This window comes from Stegostoma tigrinum, unplaced genomic scaffold (genome assembly GCF_030684315.1).
Source record: "Stegostoma tigrinum isolate sSteTig4 unplaced genomic scaffold, sSteTig4.hap1 scaffold_137, whole genome shotgun sequence".
In the NCBI taxonomy this organism is placed as follows: domain Eukaryota; kingdom Metazoa; phylum Chordata; class Chondrichthyes; order Orectolobiformes; family Stegostomatidae; genus Stegostoma; species Stegostoma tigrinum.
In genome coordinates, this window is record NW_026728084.1 from 176,237 (window position 1) to 198,747 (window position 22,511).

A 22,511-nucleotide genomic window follows, 5' to 3' on the forward strand; every position below is an offset into this window, starting at 1 on the left:
TCCTCATTTTACCGTAATTAAATCTCATAATAAAGGGAGTATGTCTGAAAGTCATCTCATCCGAAGGAAAACAGACTTGCTCCAGGAAAGCTGCTAAAATATATCAAAAAAAATATATGAAATGATTCTGGAAATTTCTGCAACACAAAGATCAAAGGAAACAATAGTTTGATGAACACACTGTTAAGTGTTGCACTTACACATCACATTTTGGAAAACAAACCACACTGATTTTCTACTTTACATAAAAAAATTGTTCCAAGTCTTCATTATGCAGCAGAGAACTGAAAAGGTGTAGACTTTTAACCTGCATAGAAAGTATGTGCGGAATTAAAACAAACAAAAAAAAGCCACTTCTGTCCTAAAAAGACAATATTATATTACAAAAAGGCAGGGAAGTTGGAGAATGCAGCATCATGCTTCCTGCAGAGATCAAGTTTTGTCTGTGTCGTAAAAAACAAAAAAACTGTGGGCACTGTAAATCAGCAACAAAAGCAGAAGTTGCTGGAAAAGCTCATCAGGTCTGGCAGCATCAGTGAAGAGTGGGATCTGAGGAAGGGTCACAGGACGCAAAACATTAACTCTGACATTGTCTACGTCATCGTGAGTTATGTCTATTGCTTCAGCAAAATCCAACCAACTCTGAATGAAAATCAATGCTTAAGAAATATCCAAAACATCCGCTGTCCCCGTTGTGGCTTCCTCTACATTGGGGAAACGATGCAGAGGCTTGGGGACCGCTTTTCAGAACACCTACGCTCAGTTTGCAATCAACAACTCCACTTCCCAGTCACGAACCATTTCAACTCCCCCTCCCATTCCCGAGAGGACATGTCCAACCTGGGCCTCCTGCAGTGCCATAATGACGCCACCCGAAGGTTGCAGGAACAGCAACTCATATTCTGCTTGGGAACCCTGCAGCCCAATGGTATCAATGTGGCTTTCACAAGCTTCCAAATCTCCTGTCCTGCCACTGCATCCCAAAACCAGCCCAGCTCGTCCCCGCCTCCCTAACCTATTCTTCCTCTCACCCATCCCCCCTCCCACCTCATACCGCACCCCTATTTCCCCTCATCCAGCTCCCTTGACCTGTCCGGCCTCCCCAGACTGACCTATCCCCTCCCTGCCTCCGTACCCATACTCTCCTCTCCACCTATCTTCTCCTCCATCCATCTTCCATCCGCCTCCCCCTCTCTCCCTATTTATTTCAGAACCCGCACCCCCTCCCCATTTTCTGAAGGTGGTTCTCGGCCCGAAACGTCAGCTTTTGTGCTCCTAAGATGCTGCTTGGCCTGCTGTCTTCATCCAGCTCCACACGTTGTTATCTCGCATTCTCCAGCATCTGCAGTTCCCATTATCTCTCCAAAACAAAGGCTGCTGTCTTTCAAAACCCAATCTCAGATTTTGAAGATAGTCCTTACCCTGAAAAAATACCAAATATGTCTAAAGTGGAAAACTGGAGGTGAAGCCATTCAAAAAATTTTCATTGGCACAACAAATGTTCCAACTGTAAAAGCAGGTTAAGCACCTGTATCTGAGGAAACTGTACTCAAACTTTAAACAGACACTTACAGCCAACAAATGTGAGAAATAGCCATTTCTTGCTGGATTACCAATTTTGCTGTTGGGAAAATAGGCCTAGGCTTCGCAATGTACATTCAAACAAGATAGCACCCTCTCAGAACTCAACACTCACAGTCGTCGAGTTCTGTTTTCACAGGTTGGAGTACAATAGCATCAAGCACAATACACCAAATCTTCTTTGGTACCTTTTCCTTCCATAAAACTGCTTTTAGTAGATGTGCACAGAATTCATTTTATACATGTTGAACAGTTGCTAAGTTCAAGACGCCAGTTCCAGCACTTTGACTTGCATCTGCTTCATCATCAAAACAGAACAAAATAAAGACCCACTCCTTGTAAGTCACATTTTCCATTTTTAGTGACAAGGTGAAGTGCGAGAACTGCTCACTTGATGTTAAAATCTCTTCAGTATGTACCTATATATTTCAATTCTGTGAAATATGTGGAATGAGTTCGAGAGAAGGATTAATTTTGTTGCGCTGGGAGAGAGCTGGGACAGTTAAAATAGGTTGAATGGCCTCCTCCCATGCTAAAAATGTCCATAACTGTTCTTGGTCCTGCTAAATTCAAGTGGCCATCCTTTCATTGTGACTGTGAGACGCAGCATGTTACGATAGATGGCATAATGAAGAAATCCTTTGTTATTAATGAACTTTTCAGCACTCGGCATTCTTCCGAAGTCAAATGTTCGATATGTACCTGTTGCACTGACTTGGTTCCAAACCGTTATAATGTGGAGGTGCTGGTGTTGGACTAGGATAGACAAAGTCAGAAGTCACATGACATCAGGTTATTATCTGACACGTTTATTTGAAATCACACAAGCTTTGGGAGTGCAGTCCCTTCATCAGGTGCGGTCAGGGAGGAAAACACACAGACACACAATTCATAAGCAGACAGATCAAAACATCATACAACTGGTGTGAGTGGAGTGTCAGATAATAAGTCTTCATCCAGGATGTTTGTTTGTTTGCAGATATTTTGTTGAAGAAACACACAACTTGTAGTTACAGTCAGTGTGGTATCTTATAAATTCCTGCTTTGGAAATAAAGGTTAAAACTCTAAGACAGATTCTGAACACAAGCCTCGAACCTACAAGTCAGAGTCTGACCTGAGATGTCACCTTTTGTACATTCCTGTTGCGCTGCCTGATTATCATGACAACACAGCACTGACATTGACTTTATAAACGCTTTACTTGCCTCGAACACTCTTGGTCACCTGTCTCGAGTTATTATCTGACACTCCACTCACGCCAATTCTATGATCTTTTGATCTCTCTGCTGATAAGCTGTGTCTCTCGGTGGTCACCTCACTAACTGCACCTGACGAAGGGGCTGCACTCCAAAAGCTTGTGTGATTTCAAATGAACCTGTTGGACGACAAGCTGGTGTCATGTGACTTCTGACTTCAAACAGTTATAGAATGTGTTTTCAATCCTATCATGACTTGACAATAAGTCAACTTGTTAAAATTTATAAAATGAGAATGTCAAGTGAACTATGTCTAACGTTGAGCGCTTAAAAAAGGAAATATTACAACCATAGTCTAGTCAGACAGGAAAGACAGAAGGAATGATTTCATCGACTGTGTCTGACACCACACAATTAATCCCCCTGATGGAAGAAAGGTTGGCTGCGTTCTGTTTCTTCAGGAACATCCAGCTAATACCACCTTACTACTGCTTGTTTTATTCATCTGGTGTTCCATCTAATTCCTTGCAGTCTTGGTCAAACCTTCATGTAATTTATTTAAATTTTCAATAAAATAAATTTAACTTTATATTCCACAATTTTAACATCTCCTTTTAAGGTTTGAACGGTTCACTTCGTACACTGCACGTGTTGTGTCAATAATTGGAGAACATGGTGGAAAAATCAAGATATATTGACAAGTAAACAAATGGCTAACTTCTGTTTCCTTGTCAGTAATGCCTTTTGAACAGAACATAAAGTTGCGCAACTATGTAGAGTTAACAATTTAAAACTGGGAAGACCACTTTGTGGTCCCCACACCAATCTCTATTCACGACCTACTGATTGCATTACTCCGCCTTGGCAACAATGTAATATTACACTTGTCTCAGCACAACCTTGCCATCTTGTTTATCCCATGATGAACGTCCGACCACACATTCATGCAATCCCTAAAGCTGTCTCTTTACATCTTTTCAATCCTGCCTACCTGTCTTTTGTCTCGGCTCATTAGCAGTGAAACCTTCACCTGGAACTCCTTCACTTCTGGACCTGACAATTCCAATGCATTCCCTGATGGAGACCCACATTTGTCCATTGAACACTTGAGGTCGTCTAAAACTCCACTGCCTGAGTCTCAACTTGAACCAATTCCTATTCTCTGTACTTTCTACCTGACTGATACTATTAACAGTAATTTTATTAAATTCTCATTTTTGTTTACAAATCGTTACTTGGCTATGCCTATCGCTATTTTGGTAATCTCCACCAGTCCAATCATACTTCAGGACATCTGCACTCGTCTAATTATGTCCGCTTGCCCACTCTTGATTTTAAACAGCCCACTACCAGTTGCCAAACATTTAATTGTGTCGGCTTCAAACCCAGCAAGAGACTTCCTACACCTTCAGCGAGCAAACTCACATCCAGAACCTCAACCCAAGCAACAAATCTTCTCAAAACTCGCTAACTTCCTACACCTCTTAGCCTCTGTACATTTTCTCTTTTAAGGCACTTTTTCAAACAATCCTCTTTCATCAAGCTCTTGATCATCAGAACTAACAACTTAATAAGGCTCAGTTGTATTCTGGGATCGTTAATACTCCAATCAGATGCCTTCAAAGTCTCCCTCCATTAAAGAGATTTTATAAGTGGTTGAAGTCATTGCCAAGCAGAGGGGGACGAATTGGGGAGTTATTTCAAAGAGCTACGATATGCCAAACGACCTCCTTCCACACTGGCCAACTCTGATTGTACAAAAACAAAAATGATTTTCAGACTTGGGAAGATCCCTCAAAAATGTCACAAGCTTTTGGGCAGAGTCGAGCTGCTGAGATGATAGACCAGGATTTAGGGGTACCGGGAGTGATAATATGCTGAACACAATCAAATTTTGAGGTTGTAGAATGATGTGGTCTTCGGCATTTTTGACACTTGGACCATTTTCCTTCCTTTCCACACAACAAGTCAAATAGCAGCAGCACAATGTTGCATGGCCGCTCAAGCTTGCTCCACCGATGATGATTGTGGCTGGTCTTCCACATCAATTCAACTTTTGCTCATATCTCATCCTCTTTTCAAAACATCGATCTATTCACGTGTAGTATCCCTCTCGCTAACTTAATGAGAATTCATTCCAATCAATGAACTCCTAACGCTGACCCACCCCAGGTCAAAAAATTCAGCTGAGATCAGGAACTGATCTCGCCTGTATGGCTGAGCTGGCGTTTAAAAAGTTTGCCGGTGAGAGAGTCCCAGTGAGAAACATTCATTGAAAAAAAAAATTGCATGGATGGCTCTCCAATCCTAAACTCTATTCAAATTCAGTTGGTTTGTGATGCAGACTGATGCCCTGCAGAGAGGGCTCAATTGCCATACCAGTGAGCTGACCACAAAGGGTCTTCGCCTCAACCCCTCTACTTCCCTGAGGCATGGTGATCTTCAGGTTAAATCATAACCAGTTGTCTCTCTCTAAGGAGTCGCCAAATGGCGTGCTAAGACTTTACCTTGAACCCTGATAACATGGCAACAAGCAGATAACTCAGCTGATGTCACTGACTAATAGAATCCTCAATTATACTGATATTAACGATGTGATATCATCAGAAGGCATGCTCAACTAAGTTTTAATTTGCAAATTAAGTTAACAACCATTCAATCAATATTACTGAAGTACTCATATTACTGATCGTCTCGATACAACATTCTGGTTACATCTGTTCATAAGTGAAGTGTAATGTAATTGCACTTACTGTGGTTTTATCAAAGTGATCCTGCAATGAGTCAATAAGCAGGTCACTCACAGGTTGCCGATCAGTGTGGACCCCCTCAGCTGTTATCACATGAGCCTCAAGATCATCCAGAACTTTCTGCAGTTCTTGAAGTTTCTCCAACGCCTTTTCCACCTGTTTCTGCCAGTTGCTCGCACGGATTTTCACTTGTTCCCAATTTTCCTTCACTTCTATTGACTGTTTGCGGACAGCTTTGGCAATTCTCTGGGCTCTCTCTTCCGGGGCAGGTTCTGGAAATATGGAATGCAAATAATTTATCAACTATTCATGATTTTGATCGATAGATTTTCTTTCTAATCCCCTTTTCTTTAAAAGGTCTCTATGGACTTTCTCCTGAAATTGGGATATATAGTATCAGACCAAAGATTTTGGTACAGGCACATCAATGATAAATTCTGTAATTAGCTGGCAGGTCGCAGAGCCATTAACAGAGAATCACAGAGAACCAATACAAAGCCAAATAAAATTCTGCAGATATTTGAAATTTGTCACTACCAAGGAAACTTTAAAGAAGGAAAAGGATTAGTGACTAAATGGGTACAATTCTCAACAAAAGATTTGAAAAATCCTTTCAGGATATCTTTCACAGCTCTGAGACAAACATCCAACACAAACCAACTTTCATCTTTCAGGACTGGCAAGTTAGAATGATAAACCCAAAGTCTACCCTGCAGAGTTCGCTCTAGAACTCACTTAATGAGGTTGTTAAGAGATGTAGAGATAACAAAGTGTGCAGCTGGATGAACACAGCAGGCCAAGCAGCATCTGAGGAGCACAAAAGCTGACACGTTGGGCCGAGACCTTTCATCAGAAAAGGGGGAGGGGGAGAGAGTTCTGAAATAAATAGTGAGAGAGGGGGAGGCGGATCAAAGATGCATAGAGGAGAAGATAGGTGGAGAGGAGACAGACAAGTTAAAGAGGTGGGGATGGAGCCAGCAGAGGTGAGTGTAGGTGGGGAGGTAGGGAGGGGATAGGCCAGTCCAGGGAGGACGAACAGGTCTCCGGGGCGGGAAGAGGTTAGGAGGTAGGAAATGGGGGCGGGGTTTGAGGTGGCAGGATGGGACCGGTGGGCTGGTTTTGGGATGCGGGAGGGGGAGGGGTGATTTTGAAGCTTGTCAAGTCCACATTGATACCATGGAGTGCAGGGTTCCCAAGCGCAATATGAGGTGCTGCTCCTGCAACCTTCAGGTGGCATCGTTGTGGCACTGCAGGAGGCCCAGGATGGACATGTTACCTGAGGATTGGTAGGGAGAGTCGAAACAGTTCACGACTGGGAGGTGCAGTTCTTTAGTGCAAACTGAGCACAGGTGAAGCGGTCCCCAAACCTCTGTTTGGTTTCCCCGATGTACAGGGGGCCACAATGGCAACAGTGGATACAGTCTACCACATTAGCAGATGTGCAGGTAAACATCTGTTTGATGAGGAAATTCTTCCTGGGGCCTGGGATGGGGGTGAGGTATTGGGACCAGTGAATTTTAAACTTTGTGATGACAACATTTATGGATATGCAGGGAAAAGTGCTGGGTGTAGGGAGTGCTAGAGGGGAGTGTGGAGCGGATAAGGGGGTCACCTAAGGGTGGTGGGAAAAATGTCTTTGGTGGTGGGGTCGGATTGCGGATGGCAGAAGGGTCGGAGGATGACGCATTGAATCCGGATGTTGGTGGGGTGGTACGTGAGGGCGAGGAGGACACTGTTTTGGTAGTTATGATGGGGTGCGGGTGTGAGGGATGAGTTGTGGGAAACGCGGGTGACACGGTCGAGGGCGTTTTTGGCCACTGAGGAGGGGGAAGTTCCGGTCCTTGAACAACCCTCAACAGTTTCTCTTTCAATTCCTCCCACTTCCTCCAGACAAAGAGGGTGGCCAGGGTAGCCAAATGGGCCCAAGCTATGCCTGCCTCTTTGTAGGTTACATGGAACGCTCCCTCTTCCGTACCTACACTGGCCCTCAACCCCACCTCTTCCTCCGTTACATTGATGACTGTATCGGCACCGCCTCGTGTTCCCACAAGGGGCTCTAACAGTTCATCCGCTTCACCAACACCTTCCTCCCCAACTTGAAGTTAACCTGGACAATCTCTGATACCTCTCTCTCCTACCTGGACCACTCTATTTCCAACCACTGAGAAACAAATATCCATTTCAACTCCACCAATTCCCACAGCTACCAAGATTACACCTCCTCCCACCATATTCCTGCAACAATTCATCCCCTATTCCCCATTCCTTTGCCTCTGCATCTGCACTCCCAGGATGAGGTATTCTATTCCTGTATATCTCAGATGTCCTCATTTTTCAAGGACCACAACTTGCCCCGCTCTGTGGTTGATAACGCCCTCGACCGTGTCTCCAGCATTTCCTGCAACAAATCCCTCTCACCCCACCCCGCAACAACAACCAAAACAAAGTCTCCCTCGTCCTAACGTACCACCCCACCAACCTCCGGATACAACGCATCATCCTTCGAAACTTGCAGATTCTCTGGGAGGCTACGGAGGAGGTGGCAGAGCCTTTGGCCTTGATCTTTGAATCCTCATTGTCTACAGGTTTAGTACCAGAAGGCTGGAGGGTTGCAAATGTTGTGCCCTTGTTCAAAGAGGGCAGTAGAGATGACCCAGGTAATTATAAACCCAGTGATCCTTCCGTCTGTTGCAGGAAAAGTTTTGGAAAGGATTATAAGAGAGAGGATTTATAATCATCGAGCAAGCACCAATTTGATGGGAGATAGTCAACATGGATTTGTCAAGGGCAGGTCGTGTCTCACAAGCCTCATTGAGTAATTTTGGAAGGTGGCCAAGCACGTGGATGAGGGTCGGGCAGTTGACGTGGTGGACATGGACTTCAGTAAAGCCTTCGATAAGGTTCCACATGGTAGGATGTTGGAGAAAACATGGAGACATGGGATTGAGGGAGATTTAGCAGGTTGGATTAGAAACTGGCTTTGGCTGAGGAGGCAACCAGTGGTGGTTGATAGAAAATATTCAGCCTGGAGTCTGGTTACTACTGGTTTGTCTCAAGGATCTGTTTTGGGACCACTGCTGTTTGTTTTTATAAATGACTTGGACGGAGGCATTGGTAGATCGGTTAGTAAGTTTGCAGATGACACTCAAGTCGGTGGAGTGGTGGACAATGTGGAAGAATGTTGCAAGTGACAGGTAGACTTGGATGAACTGCAGAATTGGGCAGAAAGGTGGCAGATGGAGTTCAATGCGGATGAATGTGAGGTGATTCACTTTGGGATGAGTAATAAGAAGGCAGAATATTGGGTCAATGGAAAGATTCTTGGTAGTGTTGCTGTGCAGAGGGTGTCCATCTATGTCGATCCCTGAAAATTGCCATCCAGGTTGATAGTGCTGTGAAGAAGGCTTATGGTGTTTTAGGTTTTATTGGCAGTGGGATTGAGATCCAGAGCAACTGTCCAAAAAACTGGTGCGGTCTCATTTGGAATAGTGCGTTCAGTTCTGGTCGCCCCATTACAGGAAGGATGTGGAAGCATTGGAAAAGGTGCAGAGGAGATGTTGCCTGGTCCGGAGCGAAGGTCTTCTGAAGAAAGGCTGAGGGACTTGGGTCTGTACTCATTGGAGAGAAGGTGGTTCAGAGGGGATTTAATAGAGACATACAAGATGATCAGTGGATGAGACAGGGTGGACAGTGTGGGTCTTTTTCCGAGGATGATGACGTCAGCTTGTATGAGGGGGCACAGCTAAACAGTGAGGGATAATAGATTTGAGATAGATATCAGAGGCAGGTTCGTTACTCAGAGAGTGGTAAGGATGTGGAACCCCCTGCCTGCCAATGCAGTTAGCTCAGCCACATTAGGGGCATTTCAACAGTCCTTGGATAAGCATATGGATGATAATGGGATCGTGTAGGGGGATGGGCTTAGATTAGTTCACTGGTCCATCCACATCATCGCAATGAGCAAAAAAGCACACCGTTGTCTCTACTTCCCAGGAGGCTAAGGCAATTCCGTGTGCCCACAAGGGCAACTTTCACTGATGTACCACAGAAAGCATCCTATCTGGATGCATATCACAGCACGGTTCCTCTAGCAAAACAATCCCTAATTATTATGGCTCCTGCCTTTCTTCTTCCAGGCAGAATTGGTTCTGCTTTGTCATAACTAATTTGGGAGAAAATCCACGCTCAGTCTAAGTTAATTCTTCCAACAATTCAGATACCATGGAATACTGAGCAATGAGTTGGTGTGTGAGAAAAAGAGAGAGAGAGAGAGAGAGAGAGAGAGAGAGAGAGAGGGAGAGAGAAAGCCAGAGAGGTTGGGGGGGTGGGGGAGGGAGACAGAGACAGAGAGAGCGAGTGCGAGAGAGAGAGAGAGAGCGAGCGCGAGAGCGAGCGCCAGAGAGAGAGAGAGAGAGAGCGCGAGAGAGAGAGAGCGCGAGAGAGAGAGAGCGCGAGAGAGAGAGAGCGCGAGAGAGAGAGCGCGCGAGAGAGAGAGATGGGCGATGAGGGAGAGAGGGAGAGACAGACAGACAGAATAGGTGACAGAATGTGAGTGTGTGAGCGCCTGCATCAGACAGTGAGAGAGATGTTGCTGAGGTGGAGATAGTTGAGAGTGTCAATCACCAACAATCTCTCCTGGTCCACCCAGATTGTCGCAATGGGCAAAAAAGCACACCAAATGTCTCTATTTCCCCAGCAGCCGAAGGTAATTTGGAGTGTCCGCAAGGTCAACTTTCATTCATGTACCAGAGAAAGCATCCTATCTGGACGCATGTCACAGCATGGTTTGGCAACAGCTCTTCCTAAGACCACAAGAAACTGCAGAGTCATGAACACAGCAGAGTCCATCATGCAAACCAGCCTTCCATTCGTTGATTCCACCTCTACTTCCCGCTGCCTCGGGAAAGAAACTGACATAATCAAAGGCCCTTCTCACCCCACAATTACACTCTCTTCTCCCTTTTTCTGAAGGGAAGATGTAAAAAAAGTTTGTATACATGCGTGAAAAGATTCGAGAACAGCTTCTTCACCGCTGTTATTGGACATCTGAATAGGACACTGAAAAGCTTAAATCTAATTTTGATCTTGCTCTCTGTGCATCTTCTCTGCAGCTGTCACTACGTTCCGTTTCACTAATGCGCCTTGTTTGATATCACCTGTCTATACTGCATGCAGAAGAAAACTTTTCACTGTACCTGGGCACATGTGACAATGATGACTCAAATCCAGATAATAAAATCTGAGGCTGGATGAACACAGCAGGCCAAGCAGCATCTCAGGAGCACAAAAGCTGACGTTTCGGGCCAAGACCCTTCATCAGAGATGCTGCTTGGCCTGCTGTGTTCATCCAGCCTCACATTTTATTATCTTGGATTCTCCAGCATCTGCAGCTCCCATTATCTCTGACTCAAATCAAATTGACTGTGTGCAAGAGAGAGGTGAGCATATGATTGTGCTCAAGAGTGCAAAGACAGTGCATGAAAGTGTGTGTGTGCGCACGACAGAATGTGTGCGCCAGTGACTGTGCTTGAGAGTGTGTGAAAGGGAGTTAGCGCAAGAAGGGAGTGTTACAGCATGCATGAGGGAGTGAGTGTATCTCTAAGTGTGAGTGAGCTTGACAGCAAGTGAATTTGCAAACCTAAGTGTGTGAGGGAGAGATTTGTGGTAGTGTGTGTGTACTTGAGAGTAAGAGCATTGGCAAAAGATCCTGCGACAGTGCATGCAAGTGTGCCACAGAATGTGTGCAAGACCGTGTACGACTGTGTGACGGTATGGAGTATGAATGAGTGAGAATGTGACAGAGTGTGTTCGTGAGAGACTGTGTTCCTGACTTTTTTTTTGTGTGTGTGCAGTGTGTTTGTGCATGAGGGACAGAATATGCATGTGCAACATAGTGTGACTGTGAGCCTCTGTTGGTGCCTGTGAGTGAAGTGATGGGGGAGAACAGGGAGAGGAGAGATAAAGACAGAGAGAGAGAGAGAGAGAGAGACAGCGAGAGAGAGAGACAGCGAGGGAGAGACACAGCGAGGGAGAGAGACAGCGAGGGAGAGAGACAGCGAGGGAGAGAGACAGCGAGGGAGAGAGACAGCGAGAGAGAGAGACAGCGAGAGAGAGAGACAGCGAGAGAGAGAGACAGCGAGAGAGAGAGAGAGAGAGAGACAGCGAGAGAGAGAGAGAGAGACAGCGAGAGAGAGAGACAGCGAGAGAGAGAGACAGACAGCGAGAGAGACAGCGAGAGAGAGAGACAGCGAGAGAGAGAGACAGCGAGAGAGAGAGACAGAGAGAGAGCGAGACAGAGAGAGAGAGAGACAGACAGAGAGAGAGACAGACAGAGAGAGAGACAGACAGAGAGAGAGACAGAGAGAGAGAGAGAGAGAGAGAGAGAGAGAGAGAGAGAGCGCATGAGAGAGAGATGAGATGAGGAATTAGAAATGATGAGTGGTCAATACCTGGAGGAAAAAAAGAACAGTGTGTGAGTGTGAAGAGAAGCCGCTGGATGTAATATGGAGGCATTTGTTTTATTGATTGTACTAAATGAAAAGCAAGTGTCACCTCTCAGTGTTAGGGGACAGGAGATGTGTATTAGGGAAGGAGATATAGTCAGCCTTGTCAGAGACAGCAGACAAGTTGCAAATGCATAGAAACTGACATTAAAGCTTTCTTGTCAATGTGTAAAGAGGTGAGACAAATATGACGAGTCAATATTGTACCTTTGCGCTCAGTAAAATCATGGAATCATGAATCAGAGAACCCTTACAGTGTGGAAACAGGTCGGTCAGCCCAACATGTCCACACTGCCCCTCACAGCATCCCACCCAGACCTATCCACCTATAACTCACCTAACCTACACATCACTGAACACCTTGGGAAATTTAGCACGGCCAATCCACCGACCTTGCACATCTTTTGACTGTGGGAGCAAACTCGAGCACCCGGAGAAAACCCATGCAGGCACATGGAGAATGTGCAAACTCCACAGAGAAAGTCACCAAAGGGTGGAATTGAGACAGTGGTGTTAACCAGAGCCACTGTGCTCTATATTATGCGAATTCAGCTGCAAGCATTTTTTTTTAAAGAAGGGAAACTTACCATCGTCACAGGATTAGAGTGGTTTCAATCTTCTATCAGCTTTGAGAACCTTATCCATATCTGCCTTCACAAGGGCAAGGTGTTGGTAATGGTGTGAGACCGGTTAGTATGCAGCAGCTCGCCATGCAAAAAATTAACTGCACTTACATTGCTTTTTTCCGAGGGGCATGACAGAAAGACAAGAACATAAAAAAATCCTGAAATCTTTCTCCAATTTCAATCTCAAAGGGACCATCCGTTCCTCAAAAGTCATAACCAAACTGAACATGGGCCTCCTGCAGTGCCACAAATGATGCCACCCCAAAGTTGCAGGAACAGCAACTCATATTCCGCTTGGGAACCCTGCAGCACAATGGACATGGCTGACAGCTCTGTCAACCACGAATGCAAGGAATGCTCAGTTGAGGAAGAATGCAGACATTTCGGAATCCCTCCAGCAGAAGATGATATCATTAGAACAAATGGATCTGTCTGGACAGTCCTGTTTGTAGATTTTGGGAAGTAAGACTCTATTGTTTGTCATCAAGGATATGGTTGAGTGAACATATTCAGACTGAAGAGACCAAGAATGTGAGGCTGGAGAACGGGTGCAGAACCATGCCTCTCGGAATTCCTGTGCGTGTCTATGCTTGGCTTGGGCTACTACGGTTACCTTGTCGCAGTGTCCTCTGAGAGGCGTGATTCTCCACCCATCATGCAACCAACAAACAGATACAATTGGACCCCCACATACAAACCCATACAGATCAAAACCGGAAATGACAGGACTCATGGTAACAGACTGGACAGTGTCAATTCCAGACAGAATAGAATAACATCGTTTCATTGGAGGCTGTACCCATGATGTCACCGATCATGGTGACGAAACGTCTGAATGAGAAGAAGCCAGCTCGGCGAGCAAGTTCACAACCTCAATCAGAGAACTGGCTGTTTTGAACTACCTTGTTCAAGAGTTTCAGTTTTGATTTTGAATGTTAAATCTCGCTCCCACATAGGGATGGAGGATTACTGTTAACAGCTGCATTCTAACTAATTCATATCGAATCATTATTCTTTTGACCAGTCTTCGGGTCAGGCTCCCTCGGTGACTGAGTCTCCCAAATTGTTAAGTTCCCTCGTGAAAGACTCCCCTTCATTACACACCCAACTAGATCCACCTCAGTTGGTACGAATTAAGCTGATTGAAGGAGTCAAGATAACTCAGGGTGACACGGTGACTCACTAGTTAGTATTGCTACCTCACAGCACCGGGGACCCGAGTTCCATTCCAGCCTCGGATGACTGTCTGTGTGGAGTTTGCACATTCTCCCCTTGTCTGTGTGGGTTTCTGCTGGGTGCTCTGGTTTCCTCCCACAGTCCAGAGATGTGCAGGTTAGGTGGATTGGCAATGCTGAATTACCCACAGTGCCCACGGATGTGTAGGTTAGGTAAATCAGCCATGGGAAATGCAGGCTGACAGGGATAGAGTAGGGAAATGGGGATGGGTCTAGGTGGGATGCTCTTTGGAGGGTTGCTGTGGGCTTGTTGAACTGAGTGGCCTGTTTCCACACTGGGGATTCTATAAAACTAGCTTCTCCTGAACTCGTGAGAGAGTGAGTTTATCAATTGCTAAATGCAAGAAGTCATAAGGCACCACAAATATGCACAAGTTAGAAACAAGAAATTAGCTCAAAAACCATAAAAGTTAAGAGGGATACGGATACTTCAGCCTTTGGATTGTTTGTGAAGACTAGAAAGTGGGATGTTGTGGCCACTAAGTTGGGCGATCCCCGTAATGTTGATATGAATTCAGCAGTTAATTTTGAGATTCTTGTTGAAATTCTTTTGACCTTGTTTCCCTTTTGACATTGCCCAGGTTTGCAGAGCTCAGAGCAAGAGATTTTCTTTTCTTCTTACCTGCAGCATAGGGCGATGAAACGGCTGTCCCAGAGCCGTGACCTCCGCAACTCCTGAGACCACACGAGCACATTCGCCCAGGAATACACACGGACTGATACGAAAGAACTATCGGGATAACAATACTCAGCGTGGTACTGGAAAAGACAGCATGTACAAACAGAAAACAGCTGTAAATAGTGTCAAGAGGTGAAATCAAGTGATAAAGCTAAATTCATGGCTCTTTGCTTGCGTGCTCATTGTATTCAGAACAACATCAACAAATTAATAGCACATTTCTAGGTTGACGGGCATGATTTTATAGCTATTACAAAGACATGGTTACAAGGAGATCAACACTGGAGCTAAGTGCGCAGGGCTATACAGCATTCCAAAAAGACAGGCAGGAGGGAAAGTGACTGTAAGCAAAGAAATTACGATGAGAGCAAGAAACGATCTTGGATCGGAAGATCTAGAATCCAATTTTATTTATTTGTTAATGGGAGGAGGACATCCCTAGCTACGCAGTGTTTATTGTCCATCCCTAATTGCCCAGGGGACAGTTCAAAGTCAATCATATTGCTGTGGGTCTGCAGTCACATGTAGGCCAGATCATGTAAGGGTGGCAGTTTCCTTCCCGAAAGCACATCAGTGAACCAGGTGAGTTTTTCTGACATTTGGCAATGAATTCATGGTCATCATTATATTCTTAATTCATGATTTTCTTTTATATTGAATTCAAATTCCACCATCTGCTGTGCTGGGATTTGAACACAGGTCCCCAGAATGTTATCTCAGTCTCTGAATTAACAGTCCAGCAATAATACCTCTAGGCCATTTCCTCCCCCATCGTGGAACAAGAAAGCCTGCAGCTGACTCCCACTTGGGAAAAACAGTGAAGCAGGAGCTTCTTAAATGGGCGATCGCATCTCCTTACATTTTAAGACAGCCATGGAAAATCAGGACCTTGTGGGAAGGGATGAAATTGGGGGAGGGAAAATTACATCAGTGTTAGGTAGGAGCTGAGCAGTATTAATTGGGAGGAGCTTTTATTGAACAAGTCAACATTTGATACGTGGGAGTTATTTAAAGACCTACTCTTCAGTTCAGAACTGGCCTATTCCAGGGAAGGAGGAATGACAAGGATGGCAATCTAAGGACATACGGACATAAGAAATAAAACAGGAGGAGGCCATCTGTCTCTTCCAGCTCGTTCCGCTGATCTTTTTTGCGGACTCAGCTCCACTTACCCTCCCATTCACCATAACCCTCAATTCCTTTCCTGTTCAAAGATCTCTCTGTTTTGGCTTTCAAAACATTCAACAAGGGAACCTCAACTGTTTCAGTGGGCAGAGAATTCCACAGATTCACAACCCTTTGGATGAAGAAGCTCATCCTCAACTCAGTTTTAAATCTGTTCACACTTATTTTGAGGCTGTGCCCCCGAGTTGGAATTTCGCCCATCAGTGGAAACAATTTCCGATCCATTTGTTTCATAATTTTAAAAGTTTCTATTAGATCACCCCTCATTCTTCTAAATTCCAGTGACTGCAATCCTAGTCTACTCAATCTCTCCCCATACAGCAACATTTTTAATTCTGGAATCAACCTCGTGAACCTCCTTTGCACCCCCTCCGGTGCCAGTACATCCTTTCTCAAGTGAGGAGACTAAAACTGGACAAACTACTCCACACCAAGCCTCACCAGCACCCAAAACAACTGTAGCATACCCTCCCGATTTTTAAACTGCCTCACTCTCGCAATGAAGGACACTATTCCATTTGCTGTCTCAATTACCAGCCGCATCTGCAAACTACCTGATTCAGACACAAGGCTGCCCAGCTCCCTCTGCGGAGCAGCATGCTACAATTTTTCACCATTTAAGCAAGACTCCATTTTTCCATAATTGCTACCAAAATGGATGCCCTCACATCTACCATCATTGGACTCCATCTGCTAGACCCTTGCCCATTCACTTAAACTTTCTGCATCCTTCCGCAGATTTTCATTGTCCTCTTCAGACTTTACTCTCTCACTCATTTTAGTGTCATCTGTGAACATAGAAAAATACAGTGCAGAACAGGTCCTTCAGCCCTCCATGTTGCGCCAACCTGTGAACTAATCTAAGCCCGTTCCCTCACACTATCCCATCATCATCTATATGCTTATCCAAGGACTGTTCAAATGCCCTGAATGTGGCTGAGTTAACTGCATTGGCAGGCAGGGCATTCCACGCCCTTTCCACTCTCTGGGTAAAGAACCTGCCTCTGACATCTGTCTTCAATCCATCACCCCTCAATTTGTAGCTGAGCCCCCTCGTACAAGCCAACATCATCATCCTAGGAAAAAGACTCTCACCGTCCACCCTGACTCATCTTTCTCTGATCGTCTTGTATGTTTCTATAAAAGGCCCTCTTTGCCTTCTTCTCTCCAATGAGGACAGACTCAAGTTGCTCAGCCTTCTCTCATAAGACCTTCACTCCAGACCAGGCAACATCCTGGTAAATCTCCTTTGCTCCTTTTCCAATGCTTCCGAATTCGTCCCGCAATGGAGCGACCAGAACAGGTCGCACGAGCGTTTTCTGCAGTTGCAGCATGACATCACGGCTCTGGAACTCAATCCCTCTACCAATAAAGTCTAACACACCGTATGCCTTCTTCACAGCACTATCAACATGGGTGGCAACTTTCAGAGATCTATGTACATGGACGCCAAGGTCCCTCTGCACATCCGCACTACCAAGAATCTTTCCATTGGCCCAGTATTGTACCTTCCTATTATTCCTCCCAAAGCGAATCACCTCACATTGAACTCCATTTGCCACCTTTCCGCCCAATTTCGCACTTTATCCAAGTCTCCCTGCAACATGCGACATTCTTCCACATTGTCCACCACTCCACCGACTTTAGTGTCATTTGCAAACTTACTAACCCATCCACCTATGCCTGCGTCCGAGTCATTTATAAAAATGACAAACAGCAGTGGGCCAAGAACAGATCCTTGAGGCACACCACTAGTAAGCGGACTCCAGGCTGAATATTTTCCATCAAACACCACTGGTTGCCTTTTTACCGAAAGCCAGTTTCTAATCCAAACTGCTAAATCTCCCTCAATCACATGGCTCCGTATTTTCTCCAACAGCCTACCATGTGGAACCTTATCAAAGGCTTTACTGAAGTCCACGTACACTACGTCAACTGGCCTTCTCTCATCCACATACTTGGTCACCTCCTCAAAATCTCCATGACGTTTGTGAGACACGACCTGCCCTTGACAAATCCATGTTGACTATCTCCAATCAAATTGTTGCTTCCGAGATGATTATAAACCCGATCTCTTATAACCCTTTCCAAAACTTTTCCTGCAACAGACCTAAGGCTCACTGGCTGTAATTGCCTGGCTCATCTCTACTGCCCTTCTTGAACAAGGGCACAACATTTGCAATCCTCCAGTTCTCTGGTGTTAAACCTGCAGACAATGAGGACTCAAAGATCAAAGCCAAGGGCTCCGCCACCTCCTCCCGAGCTTTCCAGAGAATTCTCGGAAAAATCCTCTCAGGCCCAGGGGATTTATCTAGCTTCACACCTTCTGGAATTGATAACATCTCCTCCTTACTAACCTGAATCCTTTCAAGTCTAATAGCACGTATCTCAGTCGTCTCCTCGACGATATTCTCCTCTTCCTCAGTGAAAACAGATGAGAAATGTTCATTTAGCACCTCTCCGATCTCTACCCGGTCCACACACAACTTCCCACTTCTGTCTTTGATTGGCCCTATTCCTACCCCAGTCGTCCTTATATTCCTCACATACCTTGAGAAAACTTTACGGATCTCCTTTATTCGACCTGCGAATGACTGCTCAGGACCCCTCCTTGCTCTTCTTAACTCTCTCTTTAAATCCTTCCTTGCTCATCTGTAACTCTCCATCGCATCAACTGATCCATCTCATCTCAACATCACATAAGCCTCGCTCTTCTGCTTAACGCGAGATACAATTTCTTCAGTAAACCATGGTTCCCCTACCTTATCACTGACCCCTGCCTGACAGGGATGTACCTATCAAGGACACGCAATATCTGTTACTTAAACCAGCTCCCCATTTCGATTGTCCCCATCCCCTGCATTTTGCTACCCCATTCTTTGCCTCCTAAGTCTTGCCCAATTATAATTGCCTTCCCCCATCTGTAAGTCTTGCCCTGTGGCATGTTCCTCTCCCACTCCATTGCTAAACTAAACGTAACCGAATTATGGTCACTCTCTCCAAAGTGCTCATCTACCACTAAATCAAACACCTGGCCTGGTTCACTGTCAAGTACCAGATCCAGTGTGGCCTCCCCTCTTGTCGGCCCTTCGACGTACCGTGTCGGGAAACGGTCCTGCGTGCATTGGACGAAAACTCATCCATCCGATGTACGAGAGTTACAGCATTTCCAGTCAATGTTTAGCAAGTTAAAGTCTCCCATAATGACCACCCTGTTCCTTTCACTCCTGCCCAGAATCGTTTTGCCAATCCTCTCCTTCAGATCCCTGGAACTTTGCAGAGGCCTATTAAAAAACTCCCAGCAGCGTGGCCTCTCCTCTCCTGTTTCTGACATCAGCCCATCCCACCTCAGTAGACCAGTCCTCCTCAAATTTTTCAGCCTCCGTTATACTGTCCTCGACAAACAAAGCCACACCTCCCCCTCTTTTCCCACCTTACCTGATCTTACTCAAAGATCTGAACCCTGGAACCTGCAACATCCATTTCTGACCCTGCTCTATCCATGTCTCCGTAATGGCCACAACATCGAAGCCCCAGGTACCTATCCATGCTGCAAGCTCACCTCGCTTATTCCGGATACTCCTGGCAGTGAAGTAGACACACTTCAATTCAGCTTGCTGTTTGCCAGCACACTCCTGTGACACTGAGGTCCTGTCCATGTCCTCTCTATTCTCTTTCTCCTGTGTACTGAAACTACACCACAGTTTCCCATCCCCTTGCTAAGCTAGTTTAAACCCACCCGAACAGCACTAGCAAATTTCACGCCCAGGATATTAGTGCCCCTCTGGTTCAAGTGGATACCATCGTGTTTGTACAGGTCCCACCTTCCCCAGAATGAGCCCCAATTGTCCATGTACCTGAAGCCCTCCCACCTGCAGCATCCCTGCAGCCACGTGTTCAGCTGAAATCTCTCCCTGTTCTTTGCCTCGCTATCACTTGGCACGGGTAACAAACCAGAGATAACCACTCCGTTTGTTTGAGCTCTCAGCTTCCAGCGGAGCTCCCTGAAATCCTGCCTGACGTCCCTATCCCTCTTTCGACCTATGTCGTTGGTACCTATGTGGACCATGGCTTGGGGCTGGTCACCGTCTCCCTTCAGGACCCCAAAGACACTATCCGAGACAACACGGACCCTAGCACCTGGAGGCAACGCACCAATCGTGAGTCTCTTCGGTTCCAAACAAGCCTTCTATCTGTCCCTCTAACTATTCAGTCCCCAATGACTAACACTCTCCTCCTATACCCCCTTCCCTTCGTTGCAAGAGCGACAGACTCTGTGCCAGAGACCTGTACCCCAGTCAGTATTGAGGTAATGCCTCATCGTAAGGAGGTCAGAATTGACGGAGTGGCAGATATTTAGAGGGTCAGTACTGAAGCAGTGCACAACCGTCAGAGGGTCAGTACTTAAGGAGAACCCCATTATCAGAAGGTCAACACGAATGGAGAGTCACATCGTCAATGGTTCAATCCTGAGGAACACTTCATTGTCATAGGGTCAGTCCTGAGGCAGTGCTTCATTGTCAGAGGGTCAGTATTAAGGTTTAGAATTGAGGGAGTGCTATCTGATTATGTCACTCTGACAATGAGGCACTGCCTCAGGAATGAGCCTCTGACAATGAGGCACTTTCTCAGTTCTGAATCTCTGACAAGGAAGCATTCCCTCAGTGCAAACCCTCTGTATGGACCCGATGTCAATGAGGCACTCGCTGAGGACTGACCCTCTGACAAAGTTCCAATAGCTTACTACTGACCTTCTAATCATGTGCCCCCTACCCCATTTCTAAATCTGTTACATTGAGGGCACTGCCTCAGAACTGACACACTGGCTATAAGGCAGTCCGTAAAGACTGACCTGCTGATCATGAGGCTGTCCCTCAGTTAATGACCCTCTAAATATGAGGCACTCCCGTAATTCTGACCGTCAGGAGCTACCTCAATGTTGACTCACTGATATAGAGGCACTGCCTCAGAATTGACATGCTGACGATGGGGCACTTGCTCAGGACAGACCCTCTGATAGAGCTGCAGGTTTGATATTAGAGCAGTGATGCACCGCGAGCAGGTCAGTATTAAGGGAGTGCCACACAGTCAGTGGACCAATATTACGGGAGTGCCACACTGTCAGAGGATCACTCTTAATGGAGTGCTGCACTTGTGGTGAGTGAGTACTGAGGCAGTGCAGCACTGCAAAGGGTCAGTAATGAGAGAAAGCTCCATTTTCAGAGGGTTAGCACAGAGGAAGTGCTTAATCAGAGAGTTATTTCAGAGAGAGTGCTGTATTGTCAGAGTTTCGCACTGAGGGAGTATCACACAATCAGAGGTCCAATATTAAGGAAACAGTGCACTGTTGGAGGGTTGATATAAAGGGAGGGCTGCACTGTCAGAGGGTTAATGATGTGGGAGTGCTGAAATATCACAGAATCAGTCCTGAGAAGTGCTGCACATTCAGAGAGTTAGTGCTGAGGGAGTGGTCTAATGTGAAAAGATTGATATCAAGGGGCACTGCCGAAGGATCAGTAGTGCAATACTGTCAGAAAAACAATATTGAGGGAGTTCTGCTGTGTCAGTGGGTCAATATTACAGGATTGCCACACGATCCACGTATCAATGTCAGACAGTCAGTCCTGAGGGAGTGCTGCACTGTTGGAGGGCCAATATTGAGTGTGTGCAACACTCAAGAGGATCATTTTGTTGGACTTGTGCACTGTCACAAGTTCAATTGTAAGCAAGTGCCACACTGGTAGCGGGTTAATATTATGGGAGTGCTGCACTGTCAGACGGTCAAAGATGGGGGAAAGCTCATCATCTGACAGGGCATCACTCCCTTCAGACGAACCCTCAGGCGGTGCAGCACTCCAACAAGTTAGTTTCAGAGGCATGTTGTCCCATCAAATTGACCCTCTGAGACAGGAGCATGCACTAAATATCGACCCTCTCACAATGCTGCACTGCCTTAATATAGGCCCTCTGGCAGGGCGGCTCCCTTTCAGTACACACCTTCCAACAGCACAGCACTCTCCCATCATTGACTCTCTGACAGTGCAGTACTCTCTTAATACTGAATGTGTCACACTGCACAACTCCATTAAAATTGACCCAAGCAATCCATGAATATTTGCCCACTGACAGTGCAGCTCTTCCTCAGTTCTGACCCTCTGACAGTGCAGCACTCCCCGAAATACTGTCAGAGGGTCAATACTGAGAGAATGCTGCACTGTCAGAGTCAGCTCCCTGCAGTCCTATCAGATGTTCAGTATTAAAGGTATGCCGCATTGGGAGTGCGTGAGCGTCAGTGAATTCTGCACTGCAAGAGGGTCAACAATGAGGAAGAACTGCAGTGTCAATGTAACAGGGTCAGAACTGAGTGTCTCACAATCAGAGGGTCAGGATTGAGGTCAGAATTGAGACAGTTATGCAGGATTAGAGCGTCAGTGCTGTGGTCGAGTAGCACTCAGACGGTCAGTACCGAGGGAAAGCTTCATTGTCAATGGATCACTTCTGAGGCTGTGCTACTTCGTCAGAGGGCCGTACGAATGCGGTGCCTCATTGTAATGGGATACAAATTGAGGGAATCACACAATCGGAGGATCAGTACTGAGGTCCTGCAGCACTATCAGCAGAGGGTCACTACTGATGGAGTGCCTTATTGTTAGAGGGTCAGTGCTGAGGGAGTGCATCATTGTCAAAGGATCAAATTGAGATGATGCCTCATTTTAATATGGTCAGTTTGAGGTAGTGCAACACTGTCAGGGGGC

General features: G+C 45.9%; 1 protein-coding gene across 1 annotated transcript in view; it reads right to left on the reverse strand.

Moving 5' to 3' along the window:
* Positions 1 to 1,131: 1,131 nt before the first annotated feature.
* LOC132207729 (utrophin-like) overlaps positions 1,132 to 22,511 on the reverse strand; it is a 169,173-nt gene continuing 147,793 nt past the window's right edge. The window contains exons 2-4 of the mRNA XM_059643621.1: positions 14,515 to 14,651; positions 5,532 to 5,800; positions 1,132 to 1,422 (exon numbers count right to left, since the gene is read on the reverse strand). Coding sequence (XP_059499604.1) covers positions 1,276 to 1,422; positions 5,532 to 5,800; positions 14,515 to 14,587 — 489 coding nt within the window. The 5' untranslated portion in view covers positions 14,588 to 14,651 and the 3' untranslated portion in view covers positions 1,132 to 1,275. The remainder of the gene's footprint in view (positions 1,423 to 5,531; positions 5,801 to 14,514; positions 14,652 to 22,511) is intronic.